Here is a 27,840-nt window from a genome sequence, read left to right on the forward strand (position 1 = left end):
TCTGCAGGGTATTTTTTTCCTAGTGCTGTGACAGTGACAAAACCTATAGCTGTTTTTTATGTCACTGTATTTTACTAGCCATAAAAAAGAATATGACCTTCTTTCATATACTCTGCTGTTTGAAAGACTGCAGCTGTGATATGTTTAAAGCTTTCTTCTTTTTTGTTTGTCTGATACCCCATTTATGGGCTAATACTTGTTTATTTTATTGTAGCAATTGGGATGTAAGCTTCTGGTTTTCTTTTTTATCTTTTGTCAGAAGAAAAAGTGATACGTGCATCTACATGCAGACATTCATACATCTGAAAAGTTGTTTCTGTTTTTCATTCTTAACCTCTGGAGTGGATATGAAAAATGTCTTCCATTTTATTTTGCTGTATAATCCTGCAGTATTTCTCAAAAAAAAAAGTGTGCATATTTATATGAATTCCCTTAAGATGCAACAAAATATATAAGAACTTGTTAGTTTACTGTCAGGAACATTAGGAGCAGTATTAGTGAAATGTAAGTATTTTACTCTGTTGTTTCCCAGCAAGAGCTGAACTTTACTGGCTCTCGACGATTTTTTTTAAAGAGTGTAGGGAAAGAAAGTCCTTTTCTCTTCAGGATACAGTAAATATTAAATTGATGTTCACTTGCTTAAATATCTCCATGTGTGCTAAATAAATATTGGCAGTTTTAATATCACACTTTCAGAGATTGCTCTGACCTTTGATTTTCATCGGCCAGAAATCCTTGACTTCTGGCCTTGTCAAGACATGTTCATGCAAGTGCGTGTTAAAGGCCCAAAATGTTAGGGTTTGGTTTTATTTTGGTGCATGTCTTGCTCAAGAACATCATTTCTTTAGTGAAATACTATAGGACAGACTTTGATAGGTTTTCAGTCTTAGATGCATAGACTTTACGTTTGTTCTTAAATTGTGATCTAGATCAGATCCTTGTGAGCCTGGAGCAGTTGTGTACATCTCCAGATTCTGCAAACTCTCTGGAGCTGTAACTGGATAGCTAGAAGTATTGATCCTACGTGCTACTCATTTAGAGAGCAGTGAACCATTTTCCACTTTAAAACAAATGCCCCTCTGAACTCTTATAACTTCAGATCCTTTGACTGTCACCTGATTACCAAGATCATACCTGAGGTTACAGTCTTTGACTGTATTTGACATTATCTTAACAAGTCTTGTTTGAATTTGGCACTATTTGAGTCATACCCCATCCTTGGAAGTGTTCCAGGCCAAGTTGAATGGGACTTAGAGCAACCTGGGCTAGTGGAAAGTGTCCCTGCGCATAGCAGGGAGGCTGGAACTAGATGATCTTTAAATTCTCTTCCAACCCAAACCATTCTATGACCAACAGTCTATTTTCCTATGGCAGTTGTAGAAGTGGAGTCTGGTAATCCAGATGGCTTTCTCACAGGAAAAAAGCCATTCAGAACAAAAGTTTTGGATAAGGCAAGTTTAAAAATACTTTGAGGTACTTAAGTTACTCCTGTATGAATGTTTTTTCACTAAGGAAGAGCTCTTCTATTTTCTTGCCTGTAAAATTGGTTCATCATTCTACCTCTGGACAGCCACAAAAAAATTCATCCTGAGTGTCTCCTTCAGCCTTGGTTATAGCCCACGTTCATGGCCTCAGCAGCCACTGGTGTAACTCCGTTGTGAGGCCTGGGATAGTGGTGCATAGTTGGCTGTTCATGTGTGCATCCAGAGTTCAGTGAGCTTGGCTCTGGGAGATCAAAAACAAAACTGACTTTTGAAAAAAGTTCAAAACAGTGTTAGTCCTTGTTCCTGTTGAGAACTTTTCATAAGTTGCGCGTGTATTTCTATTCTTCCATTTTTTCACTTCTTTGGAGCTACTTTTCTGCAGTATTTCTTGGGGACACTGGCAACAGCTGTAGTTGGTTAGTAATTTTGTTAACCTTGTCAAAGAGCTGCTTCCACACTTTAGGGTACATGTTCCTTAAGGCAAAAACAGGATGTCCAGTTACTGCTGCACTAGTACCCATTTTACCTATTCTTGCCGTGTGTGCTGATCAAAAGGAGACATTTTTATAAATAGAATTTAAAATGAATTGTTAACATTTGGAGGAAGTAAGAAGAAATGAGTGCATTGTCACCGTGACCCTCTCTCTATCAGATTTATCCCTACCAGAAAAGCATTTCTTGTAATAGCCTGCTGTTTCTGTTGTTAGGCTTTTGGGAAGTGAGCTGGCATTTGTACAGAGGTGACTACTATGGATATACAACAACTTATCATCTTGTTTCCACTTCTTTTTTGCAAGTTTGCCTACATAACTTAGCTGGTTTTACTGGGTACAGGTTTTGATGAGGTTGTTCTTTTCTCCTGTCCTTGGTTATATCAGTGGGTGGCTGATGCTTTGACATTCAGAAATATAATGTACATGTTTAATTTACTAAACTACATGTGTGGAAGGTGAGGCCTGGCACCTTTGTTAATGTGTTTGCTGTTGGTGGTTTTGAGGGTTGTCAGAGAGTGTTCTGGCTCCCATTTAAGATGAAGGCACGAAGGAAGATGTGCCCCAAAGAAGAGTGGCAGAGCTGAGATCCAGGAGGCAGTAGCAGCAAGGATTGATGGTTTGGGTGGATGGTGGCTGAGCAGCAAAACAGTGAAGGGTAACAACAGGTTACCCTTGAGAGGTTGAAGCTACCTATTTTTGTAGCCTTAAGGTTGTTTATTATAAGATACTGCTTATAACATTAGTTTCGAAAAATTGAAGTAAATAGTGCTAAAAAATTATTACAGCTGAACAAAGTGCACTGCCTTCATGCAAGGAAGTGAATAGCTGTCTTATATATTTGAATTGGAATTTATTATTGAAATAGCATGCATTTTTGGGAAAGGTAATTTAGAAGATCCATCATCTTGAGCAGTTCAGTCTAGGGCTCAGTTATTACAAATTATTAGTTCAGACTTTATTACAAATAATTAGTTCAGACTTGAGTGGTAAGGATTTCCTTACTTTTTTTTTTGTTCTTCATCTTCAGTATTTATTTGTTACTTTCAAAAACTTAAGTAGAATTAGTTATATGCATTCTTTGCTTTCCACTGTGTTGCTTTTTCTCTGAAGTGCAAAATACTGAAAATTGCTCTCACTATAAAACTCTTGGTTGAAAAATGGTGGCCTTGTGGCAGGACTTTATGGAGCTCTCAGTGCATAATTTGGAAATTAGAATGATAGATAAAAATACAATTTTTTTATTTTTCTAGCAATGTGATTGCAGTTTTAAAAAGAGAAATAATCATAAATGTTTTTGACTTCAGAGGGTCAGTCCAAAGACCTTAGAATATATTAACCAGATTGTTGGAACACAGTGGAAAGATCTGATCGAATCAAAGTCTTTGAGGATACTGAATCTCCTGCACATATTAACAAAACAAAGCTGATTCACATGAAAAAGAATAGCTTGAGATAACATGTTGATCTTCATAACTACCAGATATGCAGTAGTAATCACTTCTTAATTTTCACAGGAGTGAAGTGGGGCTCTTAAGCACTTAACAGGAAATTAAGACAATATATGACAATATATTAAGACAATTTATATGACAAATATATTGGTTGGAGAAATCCAATCCAGTGCAAATGTGCTTATTTTTTTAAAATTTGAATCATTAAGTTCATTGTGAATGCAGGGGTTTTAAACTATATCCAAGGAGATATTTTGAAATCAACAAGACAGTTTTTGTCATGAGCTCTGAAAACAGTTGGCAGAGAAAATGTGTGAGTCCGATTTTCAGAATGTTTAAGATCTGTTCATATATGTCATATCTCAGAATTGTAGAGGTGTGATTGTAGTTGAAGCTTCTCTAAGGCTTTTAACTCTTTGTTATGCCACACTTTACCAAAGTAGTGTATTGGAACAAGGACAGAGGGTGCTTCTCCAGTATGGACAGCCCCCAAGCTCACATCTGGAAATCTGTGAAGACTGACATTGTGACAGAAGCTGATACGTTTTCCTCTTGATCTAGAATTAGCTATGTACTAATGATAAAATGTTAATGATGGAAATTAGCCATATGGCAGGAAAGATGAGAAAATTGCTTGAAGTGAAATGCTTCCATTGTTTTCCTTGTTTTCTTGTGTGATACTCTTACCTGGATCTTTTGATCAATCCTTCCTTTCTGTTATTGGGAATTCGGGCATTGGTGAAGTGCTCACTCTTACCTACCTATTTCATTTGGTCCAGTTAGGTCTTTCTCAGCTTTTTGTTCCCATGCACCAAACATCCCAAGTTGCTATGAAGAGAAAAAGGGGAATTGTATTTTATGACTTAAAAATGGCTAAGAGCAAGTAGATTATGTTCTAGAGACTATCTGAAGTAAGCATCTGTTTTGCAGTTATATGGAGTTCAGGAAAGTGGAGCCAAATCCAGGTGGTTTCTTTAAATTCCAGTTTTATGTTCATATTTGTACAAAGCAAACTTTACCAAGAGAACTTAGAAACTTTGAAATGAGTAATGGCAAAGGTTTAAAGGAAATTGTAAATGGTCTGGCGACTCAAATATATAAAAACTGAAATGGAATTTTGTCTCTCCATCTCAAATTGTTTGGGCTTGGTAAGCTTGAAAGTCATAATTGTGTTTCCTTAAGACAAAAGAAGTGGGAGGAGCACTACACAAATGCAGTGGTGGTAACACCTGACTTTGTGCGCTGGTATCTGGTGGGCTGGAGGGACTGCTGTATTACCTTTGCATCTTGCTTCCCTTAGTTGCTTGTACAGTAGTGGGCATGAATATTTAAATGTCCTCTCTAAACATAAACAGTGGTGCATAATGCAACTGATGTGTGAGGAGGGGCTGAGATTTTCATGTGAGTGTTGTTGGTTGCTTTCATTTTTTTTTTAAGGAACATGCACTTAAATACCAAGAAAATTGACTATTATTTTATATTTGTTAATTAAAACCATGTGTCATGCACTTTGGTTTTGAAAGCAGTTGTATTAAGGTAGTTGCTGTTGTGTTGCAGCCTGGTCATTCTGTACTTTTTTAATGTTGAATTTTGGTAATTCATCTTGGTTGATAACTGAAAGAACAGATTTTTTTTTTGTTTTTTTTTCCTCGAAACTGAAATACCTTATGCTGAGGGGAGCATCTGCTATTCTGGTCATCCTACATGCAAATCTATGGTTTATATTTTAACATTTATAAGCAGCACTGAGGATAACAAAGTACTGACAAGCTTTAAATAATAGTTCTCATAGGTAGGTCCTGTCCAGCATCAAGTCAAAATCCAGCTCACTGAGAGATGAGGGCATACAATTTGAGTAACTTTTCCAAGAAATTAAATTTCAGGAGAGTGTGTAAAATGTAACTTAGAAATTTGTTGAGAAGTGTCCTTTTTTTAAAAGGCAGTGAATGACAGTTCTCTTTTCTTGTTCATAACAGTGTGATGATATTAATATTTAGTACGTGATTCGGTGACTATTTCCAATTGGGTTTGATTTATTTTAATGCTATTGAAATATGAAAGACATTACCCTAATTTATTGAGATAGTATGTATTTGACTTGACTTCTAAGTATTTATTTTGGGTTTTTTGCATTGAAATTGTGGATACTTGTTTGTGTATATGATGTCTGATTAGTGTCATGTCATTATTTGATGCGTTTTTAATGTTGTATCCTGATAGCAGCCAGAGAAAACTTAAAAAATATTTCTGTGGAGAGCTTTGTAAGTGATATCCCTTACACTGGTCATAATCTCATACTTAAGCAATAGGCTGAGTCCTGATGTATCAGCATCAAAATGTTTATTCCCTTAGCTGCTGTATCAGTGTTACATGGATTTGGCTGTGTGAATAGCTGTTTCTTTGTATCTCATGAGACTAGCGTTGTTCACAGCTTTCAAGCCTTCTAAAATTATGGCAAAATTATATGAAAAATTATTTCCTAGCTGCTTTTCTGGTCTTTATAGGATGTGGCAGAAGTATTAAAAAAAGGATATATTATTTATGAAGCTTTTAAAATTTTGATGAAGTTAGTACTTCTTTCTATTTTTTATTCAAAGTTTTGGTCCAGAAACAGCTGTCTGGCTCTTTTGCCTATTGAATAAGCACTGAAAGATATTGGAATTAGGTCCTGGGCTTTGTAGAAGTGCAGTGTGCCATTGCCTTCCTCGGATACATGTAGCAACTTGCTCTGCAAGTGATTTCCCATTCTCAGGGGATGTAAGTTCGTGTGCATGATGTCCAATCTTCACTTCAAATGCTCCAGGCTGTAGCTTTAGGCTTGAGGCTGTAACTTAGCATGTAGTACTGCCTTGTGCAGTAGAGTTTGCTTTTTACAGGCATTTACAGTAGATTTCACCTCAAGTACTTCTTTAATTATGATTGTAATGATAAAACTATTGTTTGCAGTAGTGAATGATGAAAATTGGAAATATTCTGATAAATTCCCCCTCAGTAGGCCTTCTCTTGAAGACCACTTTTTTTTTAACAGAATTAATGAAAAAATTACAGATCAGAAATTCACTGCTTTATGCATGGCATCAAGCTGATCTTTTGCATTTCTGCCCAATCCCAACATATAATTCATACATCTCATTAGATCTTCGAGCAACCTTGTATTTTTTTTTTCCAAAGTTTGGAAAGAGTACTTGGTTTATTTAAAATTATATTGGGGAAAAGGAGTATTAACAATGCTGTTAACCCTTATGTGCACTGGAATATGGCCTTGTATGTAGCGTCTTAACTCTCCCATTCATTACTTTTTGCTGTACAAATCATTATATGGTTTTATCAGATAGAGGGAAATACAATGATGTGACTATAATTAACTGGCATTAATTGCTGGCCTGGTCCTGATACATAGACGTTCATTTCTATTGGAGAGAGAGACAGTCTTAGAAACCACTTTTAGCACTATTACTTTGATCATCTTTAAGACTTCTAATGCTATCTGTGTAATAAGCTGTTATGTGCTTTGCATGGACATTTGGCTGTCATCTGATTCTTACTTTGCAAGAACATGACCCTGGGAATTGCTTTCATTGAGACAGATTAGGGTTTCTAGCAAGTATATCCTTGTGGACTCATTTTGTCCCTGAAGTGCCATTTGGAATCAGGTCTTCCCTGTAAGGTTTTCCTGTGATTTATATTCAGCATTTAATTAAACATGCATATTTCTATCAAAGGTTTATTGATTGTCCCCCACCTAATTATCAAAATGCCAAGTGTGTGTAGGACATGGTTGGATGGAATCATCATATAGGAAACCAGCAAAACAACTTCCCCCCAGCAGAAATTCACTGTAAATTTTATCTGGTGTTTTCCTCAGGTTGAATGGGTTGAGAAGATTAATGTTCATATGTATTTTGTAGTTTCCTGTATTGTTGGCAAGGTGTTAGGAGCTGAGCATGTTCAGGCAGAACAGTCTTGTCCACAGTTTTCTAGAGTAAACTGGTAGATCATTAGATGGTCATTGACATTGCAATCAAACAGTATGCTACTGTTAAATGTGTGCTGATTTGAAAAAAACACTGACATTTTTTATAGTAACTTGGAAGTATTCTCTTTACTTTGGCTATACTTTTTCTTTCAGAGGAAAATAAAATTATTCCCAAAAGATCATATGAGAATCATGCATTAATGCTCTTTCTGACCTCATTATTTAATACTTGTTTTTTCAAAACCTGAGCTAACAGTTTGAAAATTATTTACCTTACCAGTACAGTCAGGCTCCTTGTGACTTGTCATTGACTGTGAAACTCTTGCCTCATCCCCTCTTGTTCCTCCCTCTGCATTCTGAAAAATTTTAGTCTTTGTACCTTCCTTGTCCTTGTGAGATAATGACATCTACATTTAGAGAAGAAATGTTTCATCTTTAATTTTCTGAGTAATGTGTCATAGTTCAAGAATGGACAGCACAAAACAAAACTTTGTGTACATTTTTAATGTACATTTGCAATTTTGTTGGTTTTTTTTTAATCAGGGTTTATAACCTTTCAGTTTATTTTAAATTACTTCATCTTAATTGAAGCAGCATTCTCCCAGATGTTGTGTTTGTGTTGCAGTGACTGCTTAGGAGAATCTTTGTGTCAGAGTGACTCTTGGGTGAATACATAGATCACTGGAACAGTTCTCTTTTCTGGGCAAATATCAGGAGACAGTTTCTTCTCTCTAGATGGTAGGATAGATGGGAGATAAATTTTGAGTTCATTGAGATCAGCATATTCTTTTTTCTGCTGCAAAATCAGTTACTAAATGAATAAGAAAAATATCTTGTAAGGTGGTTTTTAAATTAGGTTTTATTATGTACGTGCGTCATCAGCAGGTGATTAGATGTGCAGTGTTCGGAGAGAAATTCTTCATGTACATTTTAAAAAGGAGACTCCACACTCTATGGTGCTTTCCACAGCAATCCCTCACATTTCAACAGCAAGTGTCTGTACTTAGCAGGTTTGCATATGAGAAATGGTGCAAAAACACTCACTTTGCAAATCCTTACAATGGGGAACATAGGAAGATAACTAGAAAAAACCAGTTTTAGTTGATGGTCAGATATCTTTTAGTAGTAATCAGTCATTTAAAGATACTGATAAGTTTTTGCCTTTTAGGAAATGTTTCATATGGGTTGATGTATATCCAGAAAAGCAGTAAGTGGCTTTTCTGTAATGGAAGTAAATGGAAGATCTTTTTCCATAATTCACACAATCATATGGTAGCTCAGCTCTAAAGCGTGTTTTTCTGAAGTTTACATATGGGTTTCTCTCTGCTCCCTTTCTTTGTTCTTCCAGCTTGTAAATGTGAACAAGCCTGTTTGAAAACCTCTGGAACTTCTGGTTTTATCTGGCACTTGAAGATTACAGTGTTTCACTTTCGACCCTCTGAAATGAACTGTACTTCTACTGTGAAAAAAATGCAGCTGCTTGATGTGATAAGGCATGAACTTCATTTGAATAAGACCTTTTAAATGGAGAGCTACATTTTATGCTAACATACAGATAGCTGACTGTAATTTATACAGTTATTTAACAGAGTGGGTGTGTTTCATTATGGTATCAGGGCACGGACTTAGCAAGTTCATGGTGACAGTTTAGCTTCTGAGTCCATTCCCCCTGGGGCATGCCAGAGCTGCCCTTCCAGGCTAAGGACAGCCACACTGGGCAGTTTGGAACCACATCCACCAGCATGATTCTTGCTCGCTCCCTGCTCACCTCATGTGGTGTGCTCCTCGGGTGAGGAAGATCCTTCCCAGTTGATCTTCACTACTGAGGTTGTATTGACATGTGCCTCTCCTCAGTAATCCTGTTCACCCACTGAAGAACCTTTGTTCTTCACTTGAAAGCTTCTCCACAGTTTTAGTTATCCCTGATGATTTCATGCCAGCCCTGAGATTGTACGGTTGAGAGTGCCGTGTAGGTTAGTACTGTTGCTTAAATAATGTGGGTCTGAATGTCCATTTATTGCATTTACTACTGAGTTTTTTCTGGTTTACTCTTGAGTTGATATCTTCAATGCAATCTCTCATGTATCAGCAGATCTCTGCTGAATGGCAATAGCCAGCTTCAAACCCAGTGTCCACTACTTCCTGTGTACCTTAGCTTAATTTGTCTGCCTGATTATTACTTGGTAGTGTCATCGATGTTCCTCATCAGCTTTTGACAGTCTGACTTTATCCTAACCAGAATATAGGTGACAGCAGGCACAAGTGGGTTCCATTGGGACTTTCCTTTCTGTGCACCAAATGACTGTTCATTCAAATTGTTTGCTGGCTGTATTTAAGGAGTAATTGGTTGGGTTATTTGTCATGCAAGGGCCTGTTTAGGAAAGTTTAGTTTCTTGGGAGCTTTTTGTGAGAAAGCTTTGGTAAACGTGTTTTGGTGGTCCAGTTGGTCTTATATTAGTGATTTCTCACTGTGCTCATGGAATCTTACAGAGAAGAACAACATACCGAGATGTGGCTTTTCCTTACAACAGCTGCATGGAATTACCTGTGTCCCCACTAATACTTTTATTTTGATTAATTTTTGCAATTTCTTCTGGTACAAACATTTTACCTAACTGGTCCATTGTTTCCTAATTCCCTTGAACCCCTGTCAGAAATCCATCTTGCTTTTCCTGTCTTTCAGAGCTGTAGGATTGAGACTGTTTTAAATGAGAGTTCATGATTTATAGCTACCAAGTCTTTCATTCTTGAGTTCTGTTCTAATAGTTTGTTATTTTTCACATAATGACCTTGTTCTTTATTTTCTTGTAAACACATTTCAGGACGATTCTGGTGTGGGATCAGTTTTTCTTTAGTGTGTAGATCTAAAAAAAAAGGGGAGGTGTGTCTTCTGTAGGGCTTTATCTCCTATGAGTTCTCCTGTAAATGCTGAATGTCCTGGACAAGTACTTTAGTAGATTTGGTATTCCTTCTGTCTTCTGAAAAGTGCTGATTTTCAGGCTTCCTCCTGTTAATTTTTCAAACTCGATTGCACTATCTTTTGCATGTTCATTACCAGCCAGAGTTTGTTCGCTCTGACTCCTCCCCATGTGTTTGAATATTACTACTGATTTTATCAAGTGTATCATTTTATTTCAGAGGGTTTCCTTGACTTTACTATTTATCCATGTTGCGCTTTTTTTCTGGTTTATTTAAAGTCTTCTTTTATATGAGGGCAAGCAGTTACCTTCTGGAAATGAGCATGAGTGTCTTACAAAACTAAGACAGTGGTCTTAGAGAGCAAACTCTCTCTATATGTTTAGCAAAATATATGTAGGAAAGGGCATACAGGAAAAATTAAGCTAGGATATAAACACAAATTTTTAAAATAATACATGTGTCTTTAACTCCTTATTCTTCAAGTTCCAAGTGTCTTAAAAGAATCATCTATGCTGGAAAACCAGATATTTTCATTACTGGAGAGGCAACCAAGTCTTGCTTCTCTAGTCAGGCTAGCAGTAAGAGAAAATGGGTTTGATGGATGGACTGTGTGATGGATAAGGAGCTGGCTGGATGTCAGCATCCAAAGAGTTGTAGTTAATGGCTACAATATCCAAATGGAGACCAGTATGAAGTGGTGTCCTGCAGGTGTTCACACTGGGATTGATACTATTTAATATCTTTTCTGATGACATAGACAGTGGGATCGAAGGCAACCTCAGCATTGTGGTGCAGTTGATACACTTGAGGGATGACATCCAGAAGGAGCCTGACAGGCTTGAGGAGAGCCCACACAAACTTCATATTGAACAAGGCCAACTGCACAGTCCTTCTGCACCTGGGTCAAGGCAATCACCAATCTTTCTGAGTGAATAAACTTTTCAGAATGAAATATTTTGTAGTAAATTAAAAGCTTCTTGAAGACAATTAAGGAAAAACAATTTTTGAAGAGTTATTTCTTTTCTTCTTCCAGGTACTGAATTTGGAATCTGTGTGGTTTTTAAATGGCTGTTAAAATCTGTAACAGAAGTTTCCATTGTCCAAAAAGCCTCTCTCTACTATTTTACTCTTTTTATTGATTCCCTTCCACCACCACCTTTCCCCCTTGAATAATCAGTCCTTAATGCTGAATTTGCCTCTTTGCTATCTGGAATAAAGTATTGGGATGTTGGCAACTGCCCATGTTATCCTGTTGGCTTTTGGCATATTCCTGATAAGTGGTGCTAAGATAACCTGACTGCACACAGCCGATGTCGCAGAGTCAGTTGTGTGCAACTCTTGCTTGATTCCCAGCACTGTGCAGTTGCTTCCTTGATACTTTGAATTGCCCCATTAGGGCCCAGATTATTTCAAAGCTGATGGCCTGGTCAGGTGTGGTCCCTGTGAGTATCTGTGTGAGTCAGTGGTTCTCCCTCCTTACAGCTGTGTGTGTTGTAGGTGAAGGAACTCCTGTGCCAATCTCACCTGGGACTGTTTTTAGATTGGCAAGGTTGGCTTCTTGAATCTAGGCTGATGTCACATTTGCTCATGGACCTGTAAATTGCTTTAATTAGTGTTTCGGGCTTGGAAATGTTGACCAGGAATAACCAAAAAACCTCTGCTAAGAAACAGTATAAAAAAAAGTTTCTGGTGCTGTAGTGTTCCCGGAAGTAGTTTAGCTGTAGTTGCACAACATCCAGCCAAACAGTGGCCAGGATGAGTGATCACATTTTGGTAATTAGCTGTGAGTAACTGGAAGCTGAACAGTGAGCTGTAAAACTCACTGTCTCCCACAGCATACTCCTGGAAAAGCTGTCAGCCCCCAGCTTGGACAGGAGCACTCTTTGCTGGGTTAGGACCTGGCTGCGTGGCCAGGCCCAGAGAGTGATGGTGAACATTGCTGCTTCCAGTGGGCAGCCAGGCACCAGTGGTGTCCCTCAGGGGGCTGTGCTGGGGCCAGCTCTGTTCAGTATCTTTATTGACGACATGGATGAGGGGATTGAGTCTTTCATTAATAAGTTTGCAGATGACATTGAGGTGGGAGCATGTGTCGGTCTGTCAGAAGGGAGGAGGGCTCTGCAGAGAGACCTGGAAGGGTTGGATGGATGGATAGGCAGAGTCCAGTGGGATGAAGTTTAATAAGTCCAAGTGCTGAGTCCTGCATTTTGGCCACAATAACCCCCTGCAGTGTTATAGGCTGGGGATGGTGTGGCTGGACAGTGCCCAGGCAGAAAGGGACCTGGGGGTGCTGGTGACAGCAGCTGAACAGGAGCCAGCAGTGTGCCCTGGAGGCCAAGGAGGCCAGCAGCATCCTGGCCTGGATCAGGAATGGTGTGTCCAGCAGGAGCAGGGAGGTCAGGATTCTTCCCCTGTCCTGGGCATGGTGAGGCCACACCTCGAGTGCTGTGTCCAGCTCTGGCCCCTCAGTTCAGGAAGGACATTGAGACGCTTGAGCACATCCAGAGGAGGCAACGAGGCTGGAGAGGGGCTGGGAACACAAACCCTGTGAGGAACGGCTGAGGGAGCTGGGGGTGTTTAGCCTGGAGAAAAGGAGACTCAGGAGTGACCTTATCCCTTTCTACAACCTCCTGAAAGGTGGCTGCAGTCAGGTGGGGTTGGTCTCTTTCTCCAGGCAGCAGCTGACAGAATGAGAGGACACAGTCTCAATCTGCACCAAGGGAAATATAGGTTGGATATTAGGAAAAAGTTTTTTATGGAAAGAGTGATAAAGTGCTGGAATTATCTGCCTGGGGAGATGGTGGAATCACCATCCCTGGATGTGTTTAAAAAGACTGGATGTGGCACTTGGTGCCATGGTTTAGTTGAGGTGTTAGAGTATGGGTTGGACTCGATGGTCTTGGAGGTCTCTTCCAACCTAGTGATTCTGTGATTCTGTGAAAAACAGAGAAGAAATTGATTGGAGACCCTTGGGGTTTTGCCTCTTTTCTCCCTTTCCCCTATAGTGGTAAAGAGCATTCATATACCTACATTTTAGAAATGTATTGCTTTTTGTTGTATGAGCAGCAGGTAAATAATTCAGAATATTTTACAACAGCAATTAGCATTAGCATTAGTGAGAAGTAGTAACAGTTGTTTTAAAAGTGGGTGTCTAGCTGTGAACTGGTTATAATTTCACAGTTTCAATGGAAATCCTTTCAAGCTGAGAAGACAGACATTTATGCTTGGACAAACCAATTTTTCTTCACTTTGTGTTTTGACAGCTACAGGACATTTTGGTTAAAAGTGGTTTTGACAGGAAAGGATAGAAAAAAAGCATCTCATGTTTGCAAGAAGAACAAATCCTTGTTTCTTGGAAACTCAAGTACGATGAAAGAATATCTACTTGTTACCTTCAGTGATAAATTATTATAAGCAACTTGGGGAGCATGACCTATGTTTAAGATTGTCTAATCCTTTCCACTGTGTAATCCTGTTTACTCTTACAGTTTGCTTTATAAAATATAAACAATTCTGAACTATGTTTTCTGAGCTAGCAGTTTGCCAGAAATTAAGCAAATATTAGTAAGTTTAAAATATTTTAAATATCTCTATGGGTTCATTATATTGAATTTCTCAGGCTGTATAAAAGAGGAGAGGGGTTGTATAGGAGAGGATAGGGGTTTTGACCTTGTTTCTGTTTCAATTACTGTTTTATGGAAGAATTCTTTAGGAATTTAGGAAATTTAAATGTCTTTAGGAAGGAAATAAAAATTTAGTTATGGATGATTATTCCTATTATTAGAACTCCATTTTTAAGAACTAATATGCTTCTTAACATGTGTTGCAAACAAAAATATGAGTCAAGAGTGTCCTTAAATCTGGTTTGGCATTTTGTGTATGCTCTTTTTGTCTGAAAGCAGCAGATATCACCCAGTCCCTTCTCTTATAACACTTAGAGCTGAAGGGGGAAAGAGCAACATTTTGTTCAAAATTGTATATTGTGGGTAATTGGAGATTTTCACAGCAAGTAAATAGCCTTGGAAGGAGTTGCTTCTAATTACAACTCATCAGTAATAGCTGTGAATTTAGTTAGTGTAGAGTTTCACTGCGCAGCAAATTTCTGATGAATACCTGTCATGCTGGATTGCTTCTGCTGGGAGATGTATGTCCCAGTCAAAGGAGCAGAGTTAATACTGCATCCAGGGAGAATATTGTTGCACAACTACACTGTGTGCTGTGGTTGTTTTGCTGGTTAGATATTAGTGAAGTTAAGATGCTTTGCTTGAAACTGAGAACACAGCTGGATTTTTGCTTAAGCATTTGTAATACTTCCAATACATTACTTTCCCGAGTTAATGCAGTGAATGAAGTCTATACTTTTTACTTATAGATTTTTTATAAGTTTACTTATACTTTTTACAGTCTGTTCTAAGTGTCAAAATTGGTACATACTCATGTGAGTATTGCTGTTTGTTTGTTTAATGGAAAATAAAAAGACCTGATTCAACAGGCGTATGATGATGAATATACTAAGTTAAGGTTTTGTTACACTTCCATCAAGGTATTCAAGTATATCAATGTCTTTGCCCTGGAAAACTTAATAAGAGCTGTCATATTTGCATGTTGTAAGTATTTATTTTGTAACTTCATCTGAAATGCCTCCAGTATTTAGTGGTGGTACACTAGGTGTATATGTAGGGATCATTGCAAAGAAAAACCTGCTCTCCTTTAAGTGTTTTGAGTCTTACATTATATGTTATTGAGCTTTTTCTTTTTTTGTTAAATGGGAATGTCTTTTCTTGCTTAATACATAAAATCCACTGAAAATGAAAAATAATGTATTCTGCTTACAGCTTCAGATTATATATATCTGATTTTTTTTTTGCAGTTGTACTCGCTCAATGATTATAAGCCACCCATTTCTAAAGCTAAAATGACACAGATCACCAAGGCAGCAATCAAGGCTATAAAGGTATGAAATAAGTTAACTTCTTTTGACCTCCTTTACATTTCTCATATATATCAAAATGATTTTGTGAAATAGTCTAAAGAATTTGCTTCAGAATTTTCCATCTCCCTTATGTGTACAATTTCCAAGTTATGATCATATGTGATATCCGGGAATGCAGCAGAAGGCTAAAAGTTTTGTGTGACTTTGCTGGTTGTCATATGTGAGAAAGAATTCTGGCAATTTGGCTCTATCTAAATTCTATCAGATCTGAAAGACAGGGTTTTTTTCCTCAGTTTAAAAAGGAAACACTGACAGGCCTGTTAATAGATGAATAAATAGAAAACTACAATTCACCCTTCCTTCTCCCCTCTCTCCCTTCCTCCCTCCTGAAAATTTATGCATGCCTTTGGATCAATACAGCTGTTCATTTTTCTAAATTCCTAGCATACCTTTTTATGGATATTGTTCATAGACTTCAGTTTTCTTGTTGCTTGGATACAAATTGTTTTTAAGTTCTAGTTTTAGTGCACTCATTAAAGATTATTCCTGCCACAAAGTAAAACTGATTGCTAAACAATGGCACAGCAGAAAAAGTCACTGAAAAATGCTGAAAGAAAGAGGTATGCCACTAGTGTTAATTATTAAAACAAATGGAAACTCAGTGGATGCTGGAGAGGCAGAAAAGAGGTCAGACCAAACTTGTGCTCCTCCTATCTACATTCCTTTGCTGACAATGCAGATATGTTTTGGGATAATGAAATCCATATTGGTGTTTTGTGTAATTGGGAAAGAGTAATTTGATGACTGAAGTGAAATTCAGTGGCTTTCTTAGGTATGTCTGTAAGTTAAAGCCTGTGTGTTGCAGTATAATGGAATTGCTGAACACTTGTATTGAGCTTAAACAAGTTATAAATCGTAATAGATGGTTCTATTAATTAAGCAATTAAATTATACCAAAATGTGTTATTGTATACTCAACTTGGAAATCCTACTTCCACTCTTGTCATTTCAATGACAACGTTTAATTGTATAAAGTGGTTATCTCAATTATTGACATGATTTAGAGCCATTATGATTATATATGAGATTTAAAAAACAATTCCATTTAAGACAGGCCAACTTTTAAAGAAAAAGTATGCAGTGGATTCTATTAATTAATGAAAGAAGAGAAGTTACATGTTAACTAACTTTAGGTGGACATCTTCAGTCATGTACAATGAAATAACCATATGTTTTGGTGGAACAAGTCTCAATAATTCTCAATTCTCAACAATTATTCTACAATAATACATTGAATAATAATTCAATACAATAATTCTCAACAGTTCTCCTAGTTCTCAATAAATAAGCGTGCTATTCAAAAAATCCAGTGTAAAAAACCTTCAGGAAAAAAAGAAACATTGATATTAGCTCTTTTATATGCTATTAAGTGTTTTAAGGAAAAATGTATGTTCAGCTGTAGGTATTGTATTGCTGTTTAATAATCCAAAGTTTCTGCTTCTGGTTTTGCTATCAATATATCAACATACTTGAACAAGTATATGTATTGAGATATGCATACAGATTTTCTCTATTGAAATACTATTATATTTTTCAGTTCTACAAGCATGTTGTACAGAGTGTTGAGAAATTCATTCAAAAGGTAAGTCAGTCAAGTGGGGGCTTAGGCATATATATGGATTAATATTTTTGGCACATATTAGTTTCTTTCCATTTTTAGTCACATTGGATTTCTGCTAATAATCAGCAGCAGACCATAACTCATGATGCAGAATGACAAATACTTTGTTCTCATTTTGTTCTTTGATCTGAATCACTGTGGAGGCTGTTTTAAGCCTACTTCTGTGTGTATTTATTTAATGTTAAAAGAGACTGTCAGTGAACAGCTAACAGCAAAACAATTGACAGTTATTTGGCTAGTGACAGTTGCTTTTGCTTTTCTGCCAGATTTTCCCATTGATTTTAAAGCTGAAGTGAAGATGACCTTCAGCCTCATCTTTTTTGTAGCAGGAGATGTAGCATTTCAGTTGGTGCTCCTTGCAAGTAAATTAAAACAAAAAATATTTATATGGCTAGACTAGAGTTACTTTTTGGGAAGATGGTAGTATTAATTTAAAGATTTTTTCTAGCAAAGAAATTTATAGCACTTCCTTTTCTTGCAACGGTTAATTATTCTTGGGTAAAACTGCATTTTGCTTCCAGTTGAAAATGCATGGATTCAAATTTGTGAGCCTCCCCTGCTATCTGTGTTGCACTTGATTGTTTGGTTGGTCATTTTGGTACTGAATTTCTTCTCTCTTTTAAAATAGCAGTAAATTATGATCAAATTGCAATTCAGTTTGGACAAACAAGCTAGAGAGGTTAGGCTCTTAATGTTGCAGTTGTTGGATGGGGTTTTCCTTCTGTTACTCTTGTACAAAGCAGTCTGGATTGCTCTGTATTAGTAACCTGTCTTGCTCATTAACCTGTATTTCTTGTTGCCCAGTATACTCTGCAGTGCCTTTTGCCAATGGCAGGACAGTGTAAACATGTTTCAGCTTCAGCCTGGTGTTTTTATCTGTCTCAGAACTATTTATGAATGAAAAATTTAGGTACTAGTACAACAGTCCTGTGTGAAAAGTCTCGTGTATGTGTTTCAAAGCAGTAGTAAAGACTCGTAGTATACTTTACCAACACTGCTAATTTTTTGACAAGTAGTTGTCTTTGGATCCTTGCCTCTGACTCCTTTCATCTCTGAGAAATGGAACTGATTGTTTATGACCCTTCCATAAGCTATTTTGAGTTATCTTTACATGTCTGCCTTCAGTGTCCAATACTGCTCAATGAGGAAGTTCTGCACTGTTCATTGCTGGTTAGAGAGGGCAGATGGATGTTCGTGTTGATAACCTTGTTAATGATCACCCTGGATTAGATTATTCCCTTGGGTGGTCTTGCTGAGGGGTTTTTAATTATTCCATGAACAATTTAGTGAAATGAGCAACTTATTAATAACTTTAAATAATAAATTTTTGCTTTGATAGGATGAGAGATAAGTAGATGAAAGGTAGGTATTTGATATTAAAGGTCTTAAATTGTATGTCTGGAGAATAATAGGATGTTTTTCTGCAAGCAGTCACTTCAAGTTAAAGCTCAAGATGACTGAATCTTTTATTAAAATCTGCTGTAGACCTGACCAGAATGATGTCAATGCCATCTCAGTTAGTTTGCTCTTCATCCTTTACAGCTCCAGTATTTTATTTCATATTTTTGTGAAGTTATTAAAACTTCAGATAAAATAATTGCCCATGACATTCTTCATTTCGTGACACTTAACTCACTGGTCTATTGTTATTTTGGTTGACTGTTTTATTCTTTGGCAAAAGATCAGTTCAGGGTGAAATGATCACATCTCATATATGTGAAGTTATTCCATTGGAGAGTCAGACTTAGTTTCTTTGAGTAATCAAATTACCTTATTGATTCTGAGTGAGTCTCAGAAAGCAAGTAGATATTTGTGTGTAAAGGTTGTCCCATCTGAGATTAGGGATATGCAGGTTCACTGCCCCAGTTTTAATTTTTATTTATTTTTTAATTTAATTTTTTAATTTGATTTTTTTACTTGTATTTTATTGCCTTTTCCATATAATCTTTATAATTACATTATTATCATATTTTTCTTTCTTTATGTGCCATGTTTTAAAATACTTCACTTGAGTATGTCCTGAGCTTTCTTTTTAAATATCTGTGAGCTTTATTAATTTGAATATTGTGAAAAGTTGTATACCTGTCTGTTCTGTAAGCATAATACTCTTGTTTAATAATTTAAATAAAATTTCAGAAGCTACAATACATTGAAGTGATTTTTCTGAAGGCAGTATATTATATCCAATTTAAGCTTAATGATGAACATATATTCCTAAAAGGTTGCCACACACATTCTAAAAATGAAGAATGTCATACTTAAATACATTGAAGAAAGGCTTTATAAGGGTTGCAAGTGTTAGCAAATCAACACATTTCAAAACACAACATTTGTATCTAGGGCATAGTAAAATTAATATTCTGAAGCATTTGTTTGGCACTTCATTAAAGATTGTTAACTTAGTGTGTTGCATAATATGTCTACAGGACCAGAGAGGAAAAGGATGTCCTTTCCCATGTTTTCCATAACACCGTGTGTGTTATACACCCAATATTTATTAATAACATAATAGAACATAATAGAACATTATGTATTCTGATGATGACTTCATTATATTTTTGAACCACATTTTGTTCTGTCTTGAAACTGGTTGCAGTAATTTGGTGTAATTACTTTGCAATTAAAAGACAAAAATCTTAGCATTAGTTGTTAAGAAAGTAAAATTACGTAAGTAATTAGTATTTTAGTTAGCAGACATGCCTTATAAATATCATGGTGTTTGTAAATTATCCAAGTTTTCCAGAGTTGTAAAATAAATATCATTATTGCATTCTCAGCCAAACAGATGTCTTCATAAATATGTTTTTCTTCTGCAGGGGAGGATATACCACACCCTAATTACAACAATGTAAAATAAAGTAAACAAATTTTAATTTTAATGTTTACTTTGATCATAAAGAAGGAAAAAATTATTCTGAATTACATTTACAGCTACTCCAAATTTACTATTAAGAATTTGGTCATGCTTCGTGCAGTATTTTTAAAATGGAGTGTACATTTTAAAAAGACATGTGGTTTGTGTTAATTTTTTTAATAGATAAATTTTTAGAAGTTAATTCTTTAGCAGTAAGAAATTGATTTTACACCAGTTACATGTCTTCAGAATGCATATGGATGTGATAATTTAAACATTAGAGGTTAGATGTTTTTTGAGAAAGCTTCATTTTCCAGGACAATTCATTCATTAAGTAGAGAATATTTCCATATACTTGGACACACTTAAAAATTAGAGACAACTGTTTATATTTACTCTGCCTTTAACAGTTTTGGTTATTTTTCACATCTGCTCCTTTTAAATTACCATTCCTTGTAGTGCAAACCAGAGTACAAGGTGCCTGGTCTGTATGTCATTGACTCCATTGTGAGACAGTCCCGGCATCAGTTCGGACAAGAGAAGGATGTATTTGCACCAAGATTCAGCAATAACATCATCAGCACTTTCCAGAACTTGTACCGTTGTCCTGGTGATGACAAGGTAAACCACTTACAGATCTTTCTAGTTAAAACAAACTTCAACGTATCATCTGTAAAGAACATAGATTTTAATCTCACTTTCTCCTTGCTGAAGGGGATCTACTTATAAACTTGCCCTGTATATGTATTTCTTAATGTTGCTTGTCTTAGTGTAGGGATTGGAAAGATACATCCAATGAGATTAATTAGAGTTTTGAAAAGGTAATCTTTCCTTTGATCCTGTGGTCATCCAGTAGCTAAATAAGGTTTAACTCAGGTATTTTGACTCACTAGTTCAGATGTTGCATCACAGTAGTTGAGATAGCCACCAAATTCTGTTTCTAAAAGATTCACTGGAAACAGCAGAGTACAGGCAGTTTAACTTTGTTCATATTTGTGTCTAGTTGTAAAATAGGTAGTGTTACTTCTCATTGAATAACTGCAAAAAGATGGAGAATGCTAAGGGCTTTGTCTTCACAGAAATTTGTGTAATAGAGTCATTAGGTAAAGTAATAAGTGAGGCTGGATGCTTCAGGTAGAGTTATATTTAGAATACTTACATGCATTCCTACAGCTGTATTTTTCAACCAGAGATATGAAAACCCAAGAGATCCATGGAAGGTGATTAAGACACATTCTGACATTGTTGGATAAACTTGGCTAAGAATGTCTGTCATCTCTTCTTCAATTGAATTCTGAGGTGTTGATGAACAAGTTATTTAAGTTAAATGATATTTTTCCAGCCTGGTGTTAGGTTTTCTGTGTGATTAACTCGTACTGCTTCAATTCCACCATGTTTTACTGTGTTTGTTTTTATAAATAGGCACAATTTTTAACTTATATTTTTATTCATTCAGTCATATTCCTTTAGCAGTATTAGCATGTTTTGTAAACTCATTTAGCTTGCTGCTTTAGGAAATATGCTAATACAGAAATAGCCTGATGAATTGAAGAAAGAGAGGTTGGAACAGAGATGGTTGCAAGTACTCAGTTGGTGTCTGGTTTTAAAAAAATATGTAGTCAATTTATTGTAGGCTAAGACATAGCACTACTTGTCCTGTGATATTTCAATGCATGGCAATTAATGTATTGTATTAGATGTTTGATGTGAAGAGACAGTAAAACCTAGTCTATTTAGGGCCCACAAAAGTCCTGTCAGGTTCATTTCTAGGATATTTTTCAGCATAAAATTGTACTTTTCAATCCTAAGTCTTACTGCTGTAGTGCATATGGATTCAATATTATAGGAAGGTCTTTGTGCTGTGGAAGTAGTTATCCTATACATTGCATAGCAAAAAACTGAGCTGTCAGAGACCAAGGTATGTGCCTGGTTTGTAACATTTTGATGTTTACTCTGAAGGGCAAACTGGAGAAATACAGCAGCTATCTTCATATGAGCAAATGTAGAACTTGGTTTTAAATCAAGCAGAAATGCAGTAACATTTCATTTAAAATAATAACAAAAACACCTCACTGATTTCTTTGTCTGGCCCAGAGAAAGTGCAAGGTGTGGGAAGATACTGAGCAACAGAAACAGTTTTATATCCCTGTTCTGGAGAGATGAGGGAAGTTAGAACCTCTGGTGGACTTGGCAAGGACTGCTTATAATGTAGACTTCAAAGAAGAAGGGCTTAGATACCGAAATGTTGAGTGGAAGGCTTCAGAGATTTCTTTAAGAAAACTCTAAATTGCATCTTCCATGCAGTGAAAATTCAGCACTTCTCTCTCTTACAGTTAGGTATCCTCTTGTAGTCTGGACAAACAGACTTCTTTTGCTTTGTTTTGAACACTGTGGCTAAGTGCTCTGTGTTCTTGGTTTACAGAACTCAAGTAATTAACCCACATTTGTGACAGCAAACGCCAGATCCTATGAAGAATTTCCTGCACTTTGTAATACAATTGATTTTTTTCCCCAAAATAAAGCACAATCTTTCCTTTAGGTGGAAGTGAAGCTTATTGAAATAAGTCTGAAATCAGATCAAAATAATGATCTGTTTGTGATGTAATAGAATGCTTTTGTTGTAACAGAAAAAATAATAGAAATGTAAGCCAAAAGTATGAAGTCTTAATTTTGGGTTTTTTTTTGTTCTCCATGATCCACCTTTTTTAATATTACTGTGTATTTTCAATGGACAGGTAACTGTGTTCCAGTTTAAACTTTAAATTCCTCACTTCATCAAGAGAGCATGCAAAATATAAAGCTGCTTTTCTAAGAAAAATATTTAGCAGTCTTAGTAGTATATGCCATTTTTCAGTGCAGGTGTATGTTTTTGGTTCATAGGCAGAACAGAATTATATATGCTAACTATAAAAAATTAGGAGACTAACAATTATTTTTTTCTGATTATTAGTAATGTTTTAAAATGCTTCCTTAAATAGTTTTCCTTCCATGTCATCTTCCTAGACTAAAGGCACATTTTTGGTTGAGAGAACATTGTCACCTGTGTGTAGTAGCTCTTTGCTGTGGCCTAGGATCAGTCTCAGGTTCATAGTTTAGACATCTTTGGTGTGACCCAGTTATCTGTTCTTACTGTTTGCAAACCTAAAAGTCCTTCAGTCTAGACAGATTAAAGTTGCTAGCTAAGAATTCCATAATCAATGACAACAAGAAAAATAAGCATGACTCAGATCTTTTGTTGTCTTTTCTTCATTTTAGAGTAAAATTGTTAGAGTGCTAAATTTATGGCAGAAGAATAATGTGTTCAAGAGTGAAATTATTCAGCCTCTCTTGGATATGGCAGCAGGAATTCCTCCTCCCGTGGTGACCCCTGTCTTGCCCAGCACTACAGCTGCTATGAGCAACAATACGCCAGGTAAACAAAGCCAGATGGAAGTCATACTTTGAATCAAAACACTTCTGTCAGCTTTGGTATGTTGCCTATTAACATGCTGAAATACCTCACTTGAATGCTGGAAAGTCATGTATTAGAAACACCATCAAGATCAGGGCAAAGGGAAACAGTATTATCAATGTGGGCTTGATCGTTTTGTGCTCTGAGTGTCTGCCTTGCTTATGTAGGTAGATGGTAGGAAAATGGATTTTTGACTTTTCTCTCCAACAAATTTTTTTCTTTTGAGGTTGGGATATTTGGGAAATTGGCCAGATAGCAGTGGCTTTTGGCACCTGCTTTTGTATCCCATCTTTTTTTGATCCCATGCTTAAAAGCAATGAGATGGACACATTCACCTTAGTTTTCATTAGCAAAGCAAAAATGTGAGATTTTCAGATCTTGAAGTGCTTTTTCTGCGTCTTCCAGCTCAGTATTTTTTATTTTTATATAGTATGACTATGTTAAATTGTTGAAATCATAAGTCTTAAATTCTGATGCAAATTGAAAAATTAAAATTAAAAATTAAATTTTAAATTAAATTTAAATTTTAAAATTACTTTTAAAACAGTAATCTAGTAATATTTAGCATTCATTGGTGTATCTCTACTTTTGAGCTATAAATGCAAAAGTATTTGCAGGTACGAAGGATTCTTAGCATGAAACAAATTATCAGAGTGCTGATTTAATCTCAGTGTTTCTCTTGAGAAAAAACAATAAAACAAGCAATCCTCATGAATCCAGCAGATGCAGGTTCAGATTTTTAGTAGAATCTTTAACTGGGGATAAAGTGCAAGTCCAGTGATATTCAGACTAGAAGACAAGTAGATTGCTAACAGTTATCTTTTCGTATATATAGTTTGCACTGAATATTTTGGAATACTGTGTGAAACCTATTTATTTTGCCTTCATCAGTGTTTTTGTTAGTAGTCCCAATAGGTCAATAGTGAAAAGAATTGTGAACTACACTAACATAGAGTAGTTCTACTACATGAGGAATGTTGATGTGAGTCTGTGTTATTTCTGTGAGCTCTCCGTGTATGTCAGAAAAATAGTTTCAATTTATGTGTTTTCTCAGTGTTTAATAACAGCAGGTTTTTTTCTTCTCTAACACTATTTTTAGCTTCTGTGTAAAAATATTTTGGCATATTGGTTTTTCTCTTCTTTAGGTACACCTGTGACTCCAGTTACTCCAGCCAATGTGGCGCAGAGTTTACCTGATCCTTGGGTATCTCAGATTGCTAACACAGACACGCTTGCTGCTGTTGCACAGATTTTACAGAGTCCTCAAGGCCAACAGGTAACTATTTTGTAGACAGTTACACTGTAGACTGTCTGATACTTTGTGTCTTTAAGGTACAGGTAAGGAATCCTTTCCTGAGTATCCCTTTTATTTCTGTCCAGTATCCATGTTAACTTTCCCATGAGGTTGTTCATCACAAGTAAGTTCCTGGTCAATTAAAACTCCATGTTACCTTTTGTAGCCAGCCCTCTTCAAAGCCAGTACCTTCAAAGCCTTAAAAGTGTCTCAGAAGGTGATTTCAGATAAGATGGTCTGTAGTACATACTTGTCTATATAGATGATGAGTACAGATCTATTGCAGATGACTACATCAAGAGCAACAGTAAGATTTTGTGGAAATAGATACAAAATAGAATACAAGTTAAAGCATATGTCTCTGTTGGATGCCTGAAGAAAAGCTAAACATTGTACAGAATTGCAGAATGGGAGTGAACTTGTTCAGGAAGTGTGCCGTGTATTGATTCAGTTTTTTATCTTTCCATCAGCTAAACATAGATTTTATTTTGCAGCATTCAAACATAAGATTTTGGAAGTTACTATGTTCTTCAATTTTTAAATGCTCAACTCCAAAAGTCTCTTGATGCCCAGCATCACAAGAACTGCTTGACCTCGTAACCTGCATTTACCTAAGTTAAGCACACACAATTGGCTTTCTGTAAAAATGTAGATAATTTTTCAGTCTGTGCTAGAGCTGTGGCACCTACATAACTTTGGCATTACGATTTTTATTTGGACTGAGGTTGTTTTACCTGCTGGCATAGGAAACAAAAACCTCACGCATATCAATGAGAAGCAGTGGCCATTGAAAGCTCTGGTGCTACAAATAACAACTTTACTTAGTGAAAATGTTTTTAGCTAACTAGAGTTGTCTGTAATTGTTCAGAAGTCAACTGGAGGGAATATTTTTATCTGATTACACTGGAAGAAACTAAATTGCTGAAAAATGAAACAAAATGAGTTTGTGGGATACTTTGTGAAATATGAAGGAAAAATAGTGGACAAGCTCTTAAACAAGGAAAGGATATGAAATGAGAATGGTAAATATGTCTGTGAGGTAATTTTAGAGACTGATGCTTAGAGAATATAGAAAAAGAAAATGAAGCAAGAGAAAAAAATGAAGATGAGAAGGGCGTTAGGATTTTAAAGACAGCAGATCATAAAGAAATAACATTTGGATATTTAGCTCAAAATAGTCTTAAGCAGAAGTGAAGAAACAAACTGGCTACACAATAAATATATACATGCAAATGTCTAGGATTGGTAGAGGAACTATGATATTTGCTTCTGTGCTGTCCATCTCTTTTCTTCTTGTTCTCCAAACCACTCCCTTTGCCACAGCCTCTCCCCGGCTCCCCAGCTCCAAAGACCTCGATTTAATCCTACAATTGTGTTTTATGGGTGAGAATGCATGCAGGTAAATTGAGAGTCTAGACATAAGAGAGGGCCAGCTAAGAAAGATATGACCAACAAGAATGTGAAAACAGCAAGAATGGTGCCCACCCAGGATTTTTCCACTCTAAGGTCTCCATCTCTGCCTCTTCAGTTTGATTCCTTCCTGCTGAGAGCAATGCACAGGCTGGGCCAGCTGTATCAGACAAAAGCGGGTGAGGGGGGAACTCTTCAGCTTTGCCTGCTGCAGTAATCAGGGAAAACTCTTACTGCAGTAGAACAACAACTGAAGCCTTTTCAGAGGCTATTCATATAAGAAATCTGTAGAACTGTTTTTAAAAGAATAAGAAAAATTGTTTCACATTATCAGAAAGTAACTCTAAAACAGTCTTGAAAAAGGGTCACACATTTTTGATGCATTGTGGAAAAGAAAGTCAACCTAATCAGTTTATGAAAGTTTCTAGTGAGGCTAGTAAGAAGGGAGGGATTGAACCCTTCAAGAGTTCAGTGGGAAAACCTATAAGGGGTTGGAATGTTGAAGGTAAGGGTAATGAGGGACTTAGGTCAGCACGTTTGAACTACCTGAATTTGCTCAACCTTTTTTCCACAAATATCTAAAGATAAGGCTCTAGGATTTAACTTGAGGAATGTCAAAGACCTGCTTCCTCTAATTCCACAGTGGTTTAGGAGAGCTTCTTTCCGCAGACTTAATATTATTTCTTAAGGCAAATCTGCGCAATTTTGTGGAAGCATCTCTATTCAATAGATAAATTGATCTCCACATGAAAAAGCCTTTTATTTCCTCATTAAGACAGCTTCTCTAGAAGTTTATACACAGATAGGAATTTGAAGTAAGGAAATCAAGATAGACCAAGTGATTGGTTTGTACATTTGCTTTTTATTTCGTTAACATAGCAAGAGAATTGTATTCTATCAACCCACACCTGAGTTTCATCATGAGATTTCACTTGTGACTTGTGCGGAGACACCGATGCAAGCCCCCTCTACGAACAGGTTGCATTGGCGTAAAGTGGAGCTTGAGCTTGCCACAGTGCAGTTCTTTCTCCATACAAATGTTGTTACAGGACACGGATTATCTTCATATAGGGGGCCCTTAGGAAGCTGGAGTAGGCTAACAGATTTCTTTCAGGTCAAAAGGAATCAAACTGGAGAAACAGAAGAGGGGGAACCCTAGAAAGCAGGAAATCCTGAGTGGTGACTGGCATCATCATGCAACCTGTCAGAGCAAGTTAGGAAGAAGAAGCATCTGCCTATCTTATCAGCCCCAGAAAACAAATTAGCCAGTAAGTGGGAACAAAATTTGCTGTAAATGAAAACAAATTAAGATGAAATAATAGCCATAGGTTAGATGATACTTCATTCCTGGGAGTTTTTTTACTAAGTGGAAGGGGAAAAGTCTATTTTGTACTTTGGGTTTTTTTTTGCTTTAAAAAAATCTTGCTCAATGTATTTGTTATCTTTTCTCTTTTAGCTTCAGCAGTTGATCCAGACACTGCAGATACAGCAGCAGAAACCTCAGCCTTCGCTGCTTCAAGCCCTGGATGCCGGTCTCGTCGTCCAGTTACAGGCCCTCACAGCACAGCTCACAGCAGCAGCCGCTGCTGCTAACACACTTAACCCACTGGAACAGAGTGTCTCTTTTAATAAGGTAGAAGTAGAATAATAGAAATTGGAAGAAGTATTTATTTTTAAAATATATGTGAGAAGTTCTTTTGGATTTTATTGTTTGACTTTGGACGACTTAAAAATACATTATTATACCATAAAGTACTACAGCTTGAAAATACAAAAAATGTCTAGACAGTAGTGTAAATGAAAATATTAGTTTTATATGAGTTTAGGGCTAAATACACATTGTAGAATATCTAGACTTGGAAGGGACCCACAAAGGTTATTGAATATGATAATGGA

At 36.5% G+C, this 27,840-nt stretch overlaps 1 protein-coding gene across 5 annotated transcripts in view; it reads left to right on the forward strand.

The window, feature by feature from the left end:
• The window catches only part of SCAF8 (SR-related CTD associated factor 8), a 98,872-nt gene that overhangs the window by 15,261 nt on the left and 55,771 nt on the right, over nt 1-27,840 (forward strand). For all 5 annotated transcript variants that reach the window (XM_063390150.1, XM_063390151.1, XM_063390147.1 and 2 more), the window contains 6 exons: nt 15,192-15,275; nt 16,852-16,896; nt 20,249-20,410; nt 23,045-23,201; nt 24,386-24,516; nt 27,401-27,577. In XM_063390150.1, coding sequence (XP_063246220.1) covers nt 15,192-15,275; nt 16,852-16,896; nt 20,249-20,410; nt 23,045-23,201; nt 24,386-24,516; nt 27,401-27,577 — 756 coding nt within the window. The remainder of the gene's footprint in view (nt 1-15,191; nt 15,276-16,851; nt 16,897-20,248; nt 20,411-23,044; nt 23,202-24,385; nt 24,517-27,400; nt 27,578-27,840) is intronic.

The sequence above is a fragment of the Prinia subflava genome, chromosome 2 (genome assembly GCF_021018805.1).
Source record: "Prinia subflava isolate CZ2003 ecotype Zambia chromosome 2, Cam_Psub_1.2, whole genome shotgun sequence".
Classification (NCBI taxonomy): Eukaryota; Metazoa; Chordata; class Aves; order Passeriformes; family Cisticolidae; genus Prinia; species Prinia subflava.